The 12,266-nt window shown below is 43.6% G+C and overlaps 1 protein-coding gene across 1 annotated transcript in view; it reads right to left on the minus strand.

The window, feature by feature from the left end:
* The window catches only part of TPK1 (thiamin pyrophosphokinase 1), a 201,320-nt gene extending 191,166 nt beyond the window's left edge, over positions 1 to 10,154 (minus strand). The window contains exons 1-2 of the mRNA XM_090286846.1: positions 10,078 to 10,154; positions 9,692 to 9,750 (exon numbers count right to left, since the gene is read on the minus strand). Coding sequence (XP_090142972.1) covers positions 9,692 to 9,734 — 43 coding nt within the window. The 5' untranslated portion in view covers positions 9,735 to 9,750; positions 10,078 to 10,154. The remainder of the gene's footprint in view (positions 1 to 9,691; positions 9,751 to 10,077) is intronic.
* Positions 10,155 to 12,266: the final 2,112 nt, after the last annotated feature.

Here is a 12,266-nt window from a genome sequence, read left to right on the forward strand (position 1 = left end):
AGGCAAGCAATCAAGTAATTGTTGAACAAATAACTATAATATTTAGCCTGGGAAAAAAATACAAAAGAAATAAGAAAAATCTGGTTAAGGTTTTTCAATATTTGAGGGCAATTCAGTAGGAAACAAGTAAAATTCTGCACTGTTTTAGTTAGAAAACAAAGAACTAAAGGTCAAGTTCAGCTTATTGTAAATACACGTTTCTAACCATCAGTTGTCCAACGACAGTACATGTTTTCTCAAAAGGAAAGAGCTACCTGAACACGTTCAAGCAAAAAGCTAGGTAGCCATCTCAGAGGGCCACTAAGAAGACACAGTTGCCCTGAACTCGAGGGGTTTCCAAGGTCCCCTCCCCACACAGAGGCATCACTACTTACACCATTGTACGCAGATTAGGAAGACATTGCAAGCGCAGTTTTCCCGTTATAAAAAAGAAAAATAAAATTGCCTCCACATAAACAGCAGCAACGGGGCCAGAAGCCACGGCCTCACGCATGACCTTAGAGTAAATCAAATGCTTAAATTCTCTGGAGTCATAAAAACAAAAGAAGCTGTTCCACAGCGATAAACAGGAACCTTCAAAGACAACAGTGGGATAAAGATGCAGGAGCACTCTCAGGGTGAAATCCATTTGTCTGAGCAGTTTTCTGCCACCTACAAAGAATAACTCTTTCTGATGCATTTAACCACCCAAAAAAGATGATCAAGTTCATCTGATGTTCGGAAGTTAATGCACAAACGCCTCTTGTTTTCCTAGAATATCTCAAAAGGCATCTGGTGTTAATGTATAAAAACCCACAGATTAGATTTTTTTTTTCTGGTGTGACATTTTAGCACTGTGAATATTGAAACTGCCCCCACAGCTTCCCCTGATATTTTCAATTGTTTCATCTGAAGGAATATTTTCAAAAATGCTACAAAGTATCAATTTACAAAATTCTTTTATGGAATTGAGATTATTTTAAAACTAACTCTAGAAGCTTTCGTTTATAAAGGCATATAGCCATGAAAATGGTAAAATGGAAAGATGAGGGGATGCTACAGAGGCTTCATAAAGTTAGTGAGATATTCCTTAAGGCAAAAGAAATCATTTGGCCATTTACAATGAGGACAAAGCAAGCATTTCTGCCATCAAATATGAGGAAACTAATTAAAAGGGCAACAAAAATGACGGCAAATAGGAAAACCAGGTAAAACACAGGGAGAAGCTAAACCACGTCAAACACACACAGAGCAGTGACGGCAGCATGTCATAAGGAGCTGGACATGAACAGACACGCATGAGGAGGGAGGACTCCCGCCAGGAGGAGTTACAGGCCGAGGATGGCAGCAAACGTCCCATGAACACTCAGGAGACGGGAGGACAACCCGGGACAGAGTCTCACTTTAGAAAACGGTGGGAGAGGAAAGGAAGAGGGTTATTTAAAGCTTGGAACTCAAAAACCCGCTACGTGGTCTCTCGGCTCTCTTCGCTAGCTCTGTATTACAGAAATATCCCAAGTTGTATGCAGCAGCTTTGGTCAGAGGTCTCTGTCATCCAGAGGTAAAAGTTTCTTTAAAAACACTGCTGGCTTTACAAGTCTCAAAGCAGCCACAATGCTTGTAAGTGACAAACAGAAAACAAAACAGGACAAAGCAGCCACGTTGGTATTAGCAAAACAACAGTCTGCAAACGCAGGTTTTAGTCCCAGTTCTAGCTCCGATGCCTGTCAAAGGGCTCTTCCTTAGAAAAGGAACACGCTACGCCATGACTGAAGTTTGTTCCAAAACTGATGCCACAATTACGAACAGAAGTTTTGATAAAATTACCACAACACATATCACTAAACACAGAGCAAGTAGATTTCATGTGCAGCGAATGTCAACTGCAGGTAAACAACTGCAGTAATAATTATTCATCATGATTGGTTGTTGAAATAACATTTTAGGTATTAGGCTAAATAAAATCCATAACTAAAATTAAGTTCACTTGTTCTACCTTTTAACGAGGCAACAGGAAATTTTTAAATGCCTATGAAATCACCTTTCTAAGGTATTGTATCAGATAGCCCGCTGCGGAGTGAACTCCTTCATGGTAAGATTTGTTGGTCCTTTTTTATTTTTCTACAGCCTCTACTGGGGTGCGGCCCATAACAGATGATACTCAGAAAGTGTTAAATAAACAGAGACAATTTTGTATATAGTATAACATACAACTAGGTTAAGACTGAAATTGACTTTCTGATTCATACACCAGCTATATTCTATTGGAGTGACATTAAACTCACCCTTAGCTGGTAATCATGAGAATTCAAAAATATGGATCAAGTCAATGTAAAAAATTACAGCTGAAATGTAAACTAGCATACATAATATGTTGTGGGCTGAATCGGGTACGTCCTCCCAAAATCCTCATGTTGAAGTCCCAACCCCAGAATGTGGACTATATTGGCAGAGAGAGCCATTAAAGGGATAATTATGGTAAAATGAGGTCATATGGATGGCCCTAATCCAGTATGACTGGTGTCCTTATAAAATTAGGAGATCAGAAGACAGGTAACACACATTAAGGGGCAACAGATGACCCAGTGAGAAGGCAGTCACATGCAAGCCCAGGAAAGGGGCCTCCGAAGAAACCAGAACTGCCAACACCTTGACTGTGGACGTCTAGCCTGAGAACTGTGACAATGTAAATTCCTATCATTTGAGCCACGCAGCCTACGGTACTTTGTTGCGGCAATCCTCGTACACTAATATACTGTTCCAAACACTTAAAAATTGTCAGTAATTCGGTGGAGTGTTGGTTTTTACACTTAATTACAAATGCATTTCCTCAGTCACACTAGCCATATTTCAAGTGGTCGACAGCCATATGTAGCTAGTGGCTGCACGCACAGCTCTAGAGTAAACACGAAACCAGAAGTTTCTAATAAGATGCGTAATTGGCCTTGACAGGCAGGGCTCAGTGGGTTGAGCAAAGCGAAAGGTTTCTGGTTCAATTCCTGGTCAGCGCACGTGCCTGGGCTGCGGGCCAGGTCCCCAGTTGGGGTCTTAGGAGAGGCAACGGATTGGCGTTTCTCTCTCCTTCTTTCTCACTCCCTTCCTCTCTCTCCAAAAATAAGTAAATAAAATCTTTTTTTTTTTTAAATAATGCTTAATGGGTCAGGAGATGTGACCAAGAAATGTCCCTTTATTACTAGTATATATTGAAGCAGTTATGTAAGTGACTCAAATCTACCCCAAGTCACTCCTACCGTGATTTACTGAGATTAAAGAAGGGAATTAACAGTTTAAGGCTCTGTTTGGTGCATGTGAATGGCATCACCCAGGATTCTTGAGAGGTCTCTCTGTTGATGCAAAATGCAGACTACGTACTTACATTGGTGGCCGGCACACACTTAGCATTATGAGAAGTTAGAACTCTGGGTACAGATCACCCAGGGCCTCCCAAATCACCCACTGGTAAATTGAGGAATGCTAACACCCATGTCCAGGTTCTATCAAGCCTTTCATGAGCTTAATCAGGCATTTTCAATGGAAATTAAATTCCAGAAATATGAGAGATGGCATGAATATATACTGAACAGAATCTCCCATAGTCATTACCAGTTAACCATGAGGCACCAAAAATCTGGGTCCACTATTAATAATTTCATGCATCTATAAATCAAAAGTTCGGCAAGCATGGAAGAAAAATACAGAATTCTGGAAACAACGAGAATAGCTAGCTTTGTCTCAATACTCTTTCACCTAAGTGGACTGAACACACGTAAGTAGGTAGCTACCTCCTTTACAAATGAGAAAAATGAACCGAAGGATTTCAGAATTTAATAATGAGTATAATAAAGTTCACTAGTGGAAAGTATTTTACATGTGCATAGGGCTCCACTTAAACTTGCTCTTTATAGTTTAGAGTGTCTTAAATTTGCCCAAGGACTTCATGTTTGGATACGCTATTTTACATAAAGAAACAAAGGCACTGAGGAATTGACATATGTAAGGCCACATAACTAATGAAAAAGACCCGGGTCTCCTAGTTCCAAAGCTTTTCTAGAGCTTTGCCCTGTGAAAACACCAGAACTATGGCCAGCTCAGCGTCATGCAACAGTTACTACAAGTATCTGCAATTTAATTACGCTGACTTAATGAACTGGGATACTTTAAATGATAATTTGATTCAGAATAAACCTAAAAAATAAACTAATCCTCAACAATAGTAATTCAGTTCAGAAGAAATAACTCCCAAGAGCATTACGGTCACAGGCATCTTTTTCAAATTAAAATATGTATAATCTTTTGGCAAAGAACTACAGAGTGATAAGATGAAAGGCTTCCTAGGATAAAACTTACAATGACCACATTACGTGGGGAAAAGAAAACGGAACTTTTGACTCAGTTTATATTAATACATGTGTTCAAGCGAATGCTGTTTCATATCTAATTGCCGGACCTTTGTCCTCTCAGACCCATTGAAGAGCCACATAAAACCTTTATGTACAACGTCAACAGTCCATGTGAAGGGGGATTTAAAATGTGAGAGATGGCTGTGCTAGATTTTAAAAGACCCAGTGGGGTGCACAGGCGGTCGGAGTTTGGAATAAGCCACTGCAGAAGTTACTCTGAAACAATGGAAGCGTTTAAATAGGGATGGTGTTAGATGCTTTATTTTCCACACGAACAACTGTGAACCTCCCTCTGCCCCACCCTCTGTCTGTATTATAAGACATTTTAAATAACACCTGTGTTTTTATTAAACCGGAAATAAATTAAAACCTCCACGACTGTTTGCTTCGTGTCTTAAGACTGTGAAATAGTAATTCGGAGAATGGTGTGCCTCTTGGCTTTTATTTTAGCTATAAAGTGTGTAAAATAAATCAGCTTTACTTTCAAACACGTGGAGTTCTGAACATAAAGCTGTATGATAAACACTGAAATGATCGTACGCTGAAGAACAAAGCAAAACAAAGCCCGGATTTGTAAGAATGTTTTGAAAAGGCACCTATATTTACAGAGTGTAGAACAGCAATAGCCATTCCCCTACCAGTTACATATTATTCTTCCTTAATTAAAAACAAAAAAAGAACTTGAAGTAAAAAAGCAATGACTAAAACACAACCCAAATGGTTGCACCCTTACTGTATATCAGTGTCCAGTGCTTTTACACACTCTTTAATCTTCTCGACAGCCTCCCAGGAACATGTCACTCTCCCCATTTTATTGATGAGGAAATCAAGATTTAAATAGTTATATCCAGAATATATAAAGAAACTCCTAGTTGGTAATCATCTTTTAATATACACAGACATCAAACCATAATGTTGTACACCTAAAACTAAGACAATACAGGTCAATTATATCTCAATTTTAAAAAGACCCCTACAAATTGATTTTTTTAAAAAAAGGAAAGACAACCCAGTAGAAAATGATTGCAGACATAAACAATACACAAAATATATTTAAAACGCCAATAAACACGGGGCAACATCAGCATTTCTCATGAAGGGAAATGCAAACCAAAATCACAGAGATAGCTCTATATGCCCACCAGAATGGCTAAAATTTAAAAACAGCAATTCTAAGGGTCAGAGAAAAATATTCCGGGTGATAACTTAGCATGAGCTGAGGCCAGAGCAGGGGCGCCTGAACATGTATGAGTAGCTCAGTCCGGCTGCGCAAAGGTGGATGATAAAGGTGTTCTGGAAAAGTAGTCCTAGGAATCAGATCTGGAGGACCTTGAAGGCCAAAATAAGGACTTTAACCTATAGTACATGATTAGCAAAGCAGAACCAAGATACGGATGACACCATTTAATTGAGTTTCAGGGTATACAAAAGGCTGCTTTGTATGAATGTTCCGAGGGGATTCGACAAAGAAACTAAAAAACTTTCCTTCTCCTACTCTGCAAAAAATTCCTCTGTTCTCCACAACCTGGTTCACCCTCATTGCTCAGCCGCATTCTTTCAAAATCTCCAGCTGCACTTCCGGCCTAGTCAGGCCTTCCTGGCCTTCACTCCCCACCAGGTCCCATGCAGCACTGAGCTTCCACTCAGGGACAGCCCGTCACCTGACACGCTCCGCGTGTCCCCTGGGCCGCGCACAATTCAGATGCAGTGCTGTTCTGAGGCCCCGTAGGTGTCTGTCTGTCCCGTGATCTCTGTGCCTCCTGCAGCCCGTTCTCCCCTCCTTTCCCGAGTCCCCACGGCTCCTCCGTGGGTTCTAAAACACAGAATACAACAGCTAACGAGACATCACCTTGCTTTGTTCTTGAGTCTCCAACGAGACTATAAAATTCTAGATAAAACAGCTAAAAGCGATCACATCTTTCACTTTTGCAGACCCCACAGCACCCAGTATCAAAGGGCGCACACGAGCTAGCTGTTGCTTTCTCTCTATAATAGAAACGCAAACACACCCTTTAATCCAACAGTTCCACTTCTAGAAATCTATCCTCATGTACTCACATAAATGCACAGAAGTACTATGATCAGAGATATGCACTGGTGATTAGGACAATGAAAACTAGATATAACCTAAATATCTATTAAGGAAGACTAGTTTGTTAGAGTCTGTACTGCGTATAAAACAAAACCTGGGGAGCCTGTCCATATGGACCATAACAAAGCAGCAAGTGAACGCAGCTGAGAAAAGGGCGTACAACTAACTGGTCCCACCTGGTCTATTTATATGTACACACAATTTAGAAAAGCAAAAAGTTTTAGAATGATAATCTCTGGTAACTGGGATAGACTTTGAAATTCAGGAACATTTCTATTCTGTTTGAAAAAAATTTAACAAAGAGCAAACACAATGTTGGTAGTAAAAAATATTTAATTTTTTCACCCACTGCCCCTCCCCCAAATTTTCAATTACAAAACAATTCATAATGTGAATCTACTTTGTTTAAAATGAGAGTAATACTATGCTGAGGTATACGTATCAAAATAAGTGATTAGAATATAGGCCAATATATTAATAATGGTTATCTCTACAAGTGGAATTACAGGCGACTTTTACATTCTAGGTTAGTTGTCTTTCTTTTTAAAAAATAAGCATTTACTTTAGTTATAGAAGTAAAAACAATTTTAATTTCTCTCTCTCTCTGAGTCAGCGATCATCCCAAAGAGCATTTTGGGCTACCCAGCAATTTGTTAATCAGAAGAGAACAAGCTTAATTTTAATTGTTGGATTACCCAGGATACTAAATCTGAGAAAACACTACAGGTGAATCTTACCTACAAAATAAGTTTAGAAAATAAGAAAAACTACTCCTCTGCTAGGTAGTAAATGTATGTTTCATGAAGGGCATTCACCTTGTGTAAAGTTAATCGCAAACATTTACTGAATTACTTACCAGCAATACAAAGGGCCACCACTGCCCAGGCCCTAACAATACACTGTTCTGTTTGTAAGTAACTCTTCAGTATCTAGAGTCAACCAGACCCCCACCCCCCCCAACTCGAGGGAGCGCTGGTAGGTCTCGGGATGGCATGGCTGGTACAGGTCGCTATGTGCCGCACTCCAGTCTGGAGCTTACAAACCTCTGACTTAGGGGTCAAGGCCTTCTCCAGCAAGCCTTTGAGGGGCAGAGAAGGAGCCCACCTGCCTGTCCTTCCTGCAGGCTGTTGCTCCAAACCTTCTCCATCCTCAGCAGCGACCCAGCTCCAACGGCCTTGCTGCCCCCTTCGTCTTACAGAGGCAGGTACAGCCCATCACTACTGGCGCTGATTTGCATGTATTACAGCTCATTAACACTGTGCTCACAGTAACCCTGCCAACTACCCCTATTTTACGGAAGAAGAAACTCAAGTACAGTTGATGCCAGCATCTGCATCCACGGATTCAACCAACTGCAGGTCAGAAGAATTGAGCGGGAAAAAAGTTACACTGTTGTATCAGAACTGACCCTGACGTCTTTTTTTGTTCCTTGCCATTATTCCCTAAAACATTACAGTATCACTATTTACATTGCACTAAGTATTATCAGTGATCTAGAGCTGATTTAAGGTATAGGGGAGGATGTGCGTAGGTTATATGCAAACAGGACACCATTTTATACAGGGGACTTGATTTCGGTACCTGCAGGGTGGGGGCTGTTTCTAGAACCACTCTCTCAGATACGAGGGACAACTGCACAAACACGGGTAACTATTAAGTGGCAAAGCTAAGACTGAAACCCAGAGGCTCTGACTCCTGCATCTCGGCTTTACTATGGAGCACCCACCTCTCACCTCTCTTGTACACTTTTTTCAACCTAGAAAACACCGGGAATCTTCAGTCAGCAAAGCACTTGGATCTGAGTAACAAATCTGCACATCAGCAATGCCTCTGGGTCCCATGTTTCCTCTTGGAAATGCTGTTGGCCTGGCCATCACACTGGATAACTGAGAACTAAGAAATCTAAATTTGCAAAATGTTTATGTTTGCCAAAGCGTAGCTTTTGAAAAGCTGTTTAATGTATAAAAACCCAACCTCTTCACCACATGAAACCTGTCTAGGCTCAGTCTAGTCTGCTGTTTCCGTCACCTGTAAATAAGATACAAAGGGACAGGTAACCACTGAGCATAGGGAATGAGTGGAGACTGGGGAGTCAGTGTCCCCTACTTTATTACCACTGTCCTTTGATTGTTTTACTACCATTTCTCCCGGGATGTAGAAAAACTAACAAGGTCAAACCAAGTTCAAAACCTTAAACCAGTGATTTTTCAAGTGGTGTGTCATGAGAATTATTAAAACATGCAAAACCTGACTATTTAGTCAGGGGCACTGACCTCTTTTCCCTTAGATTGTCAAAAAAAAAAAAAGAAAAGCCAGCCAACACAATCACTGCCTGGTGTGAATGAATTGAAATTATATATATATATATATATATATATATATATATATATATATATATATATATATTTTGGTTGGATCAGCCAAAACTGCATTTTCTGGTGTGCCTCAGAATTTTAGCAATTAGTTTATGTGTGCCATCAGATGAAAGAGGGTGAAAATCAATGCCTTAAAAAAAATGAATTTATGTATTTACAGAATGCAAATTTAAACATTAAAAAGTGATACACTCCATATGAATTAAACTGATAAACTAGAGAAGCTCCATACAGCACAAAAACAATAACTGGTAAATAAATATTCAGTATTGCAAAATTACCACACAAGTCAATTACTCCACTGAGAATAAAAGCTACTGATCACTAGCTTCATTACGCATTCCTTCCATCTAGTTCCACGTGAATTACGGCCACTTGAAACTCAAGTAACAAAAACCCTTAAGTGCGTGTTTTATCTTTAAAAGTTTATACATCCACTTAGCAACCTTTCACCGGGTAATCTCGGGCGCTCTGCAGCAGGGACAGGCAGTAAATGGCTGATCTTTACACCCTTGAGGTCTAAGGTTCTGCTGTGTTAGAGATTAGTCCACGGAGGTTAAGAGGCCTCACATCTAACACCACGAGGAGCTGTAACTCCTCTGCAGGTGGAATGCATACAATGTAGCAAGTCGTCCAGTCCTCACTACAGCTCTGCGGGGCAAGGACAAGGGGACCGGGGCGCGACAGGTCGAGCCGTCCGTCCGTCCCAGGGCGCAGAGGAGAGAAGGCAGAGGCGGCCTGGAGACTGCGGGGTCCAGCTAGAGTCCGGTTTTTTTTTTAACTCTTCCGGACTCTGGGCAGGAGCCCGTCAGTGGCACGGGCAAACGTGGGAAAGCATACGGTACCGGCGGGAAGCAGGGGCTCCAACGGCGTAAAGCCATGCTCCATAGCGGATTATGGGCCTCTGCAGGAAAAACATCAAAGTGTCACGTTAGAATTCTATCTAAACAGCACATTTGGCCCCTTTATCGCGCGCTCCGGTCGGCCTGGCCCGGCTCCGCTGGGGGCGACGCACGGGGAGGAGGAGCAGAGACGCTGGGGGCCGCCCGCCCCCCCTCCCCACGTGGGTCTCCAGGGCGCTTGGGGAACAACACGCGGGCACGGCGCGCGCCGCTCGGGGGCCGCCCCGTCCAGCCTCACCATCCGGGAACTAGACAGCGAGAGGCGACCACCCCCTCCCCGCGCTCGCCACCCCACTCCGGCCCGCGCGCGGAGCCGCTGTCGCACTTACACAATGGCGGGTGGGGCCCCCAGCGGCGGAGCGCAGTCGGCGGGAACGAGCACAGCGACCACTCGGCGATCGGCTGAGGCTCCTGGGGCGACGCGCAGCTCCAAGCTCGGGGCCTTAAGTGACAAGCCCGCGAGGAGGCCCCGCCCCTTTCCGGGTGGGGGCGGGGGCGTGGGTGGGGTGGGGGGGGTGCGGCGCTGGCGAGGCGCGCGCTCCGCTCAAGGCGCGCGTGCCCAGCGCTGTCTGCGCCCCGGGGCCCCTCGCCTACTTTCTGCAGCGCAACCCTGTGTCCGTCATAGTTTTGTTTTGTTTTTCATTTGGAAGAAACTTGAAACCACCTACTGGCAGCTCCAGTAGCTGCAACACGCCCCAGGTGAAGAGCCAGGTCTGTTGCCAGGCAACCTTTATTTTACAAGGCTGAGCAAGCCAGAAGTTCTCTGGGCAAAAACCCCCTCCTTGAACCTGCCGTGGCCCTCCCACCGCCCTCAGGACCCCCACCGCGCCCCCGTTGGCGGAATTCCCTGGTCCTCAGAACCATCTTACATGTATCTGAACACGGTTGTGCCCCCGGGCTTTAACTTTCCTCGGCTGAACGCAGTTTGCACACGGTTCTTATACGACGGCCTTTTCAGACTCCAGTACCGTGGTTCCCATCCTGGGTATGTCATGTTGCTTACAAATCATTTTCCGCAGAACTGGTCGGACCTGCACGGCTCTCAGCGCCTGACAAGGCATGCAAATCCCTGCCCTAAGAGACCCGATGAGCGCGGCTTCCAGTAGCATTAAGTGTCCCCAGGATGACCCCCGACACGGGCACGGCCATTAGCATGCCTGGCTGAGAAAGCTCGGGGCTGCCTGGACAAATTACTCTTTAGTCAACACCTGATGGCAGGCCCCTGATCTCCCAAATGGCTCAAGACGGTGAATATGTATCTCTTAACGAGTCAGAAGGTGACAGTCAAGGACCTGTGTGCATTCCTTTGGCGTGTGATCATCAGGAAGGAGGGGGCCTCTCTCTCCCAGTCTCTGTGGGAGCACAGAGTCCTTACTTTCGTAGGTGCCAGCTGGCGAAGAGCTGGCCTCAGCGCTCTTGCACTGACCAACTGTTTGTAATTTTTAACTTCTCCGGCCCTACTGAGAATCTTTCCCTCCCCATCTAACCCCTCCCTTATCCTCCCCTTTAAATGTCCAAATCACCTCTGCACAAATCGAAATGGAGCTCAGCCCTTTCCGCTACTGTCAGCAGTTACTAAATAAACTATTTTCACTGCTTTCACCACTGGTCACAATGTCCAGGAGTGATCCGACCGTGAAGCATACCCCATGGCCAGTGCTCATTACCTTTGCTCGTGGTCAGATCACATAGAACTCCAGGCCTTTATCACCATTAAGTCAAGTATATACATATCTCAGACTCAATTTGAGACCACAGTACTAGGGACTATACGTTTCTATTTGTAAAGTGAAATATGATGAGTTTGTGCTCACGGACAGCAGGCCGTTTCAACCACGTCCACGTCGCCTACCACTGTGGGACCTTGGAACTTGACCTCAGTACCCTCAGGTATAAAAGGGGAACACTGCTGCCAACTTGGCAAAGGTTCAGCAAGGATCAAGTGACTTGATTACAAACAAACACCTGGCCAGGTGCCTAGCACATACAGACTTCCAACAGACGTCCCCTCCACGATGACAGTGCCCCAGATAGCCCTAGCTGAGGTTACTGTTTATATCTCAAGCACACATCCTCGCGAAGTGTTTTATGTGTATGTAGGTCCAGTTTCTCCCAAAGTCGGTGGGAAAATTGAAACCTTTAACTACAGCAAATTTCAGAAGTCCACACATCTGAAGATTCTATTAGTGAATCTAAAATTCGGCAGCCAACTGGAGGTGGAGAGAGAATATTTGCACACGTACCAGACAAGTGCTTGCTAGGTTGATGTCATATGATGAACTGCAAATCCATCAGGAAAAGGCAAACAAACTAGGGAAATGATGACTGAGAATATACTCAAGCAAATTACGGAATATATTCAAATGGCAAACAAACAGGTGAAAAACACACCATCCACTAGCCTGCAGAGACGCAGGCTTGAACAATGAGATCAACTTACTTGCCAGCTTGCAAACCATTTTAAAGTACTCACTTCCATTACTAAGCAACTATTGTATTTCAGGCACTGTGTTAAGTA

This window comes from Furipterus horrens, unplaced genomic scaffold (genome assembly GCF_987537825.1).
Source record: "Furipterus horrens unplaced genomic scaffold, mFurHor1.1.pri manual_scaffold_9, whole genome shotgun sequence".
NCBI classification, from domain to species: domain Eukaryota; kingdom Metazoa; phylum Chordata; class Mammalia; order Chiroptera; family Furipteridae; genus Furipterus; species Furipterus horrens.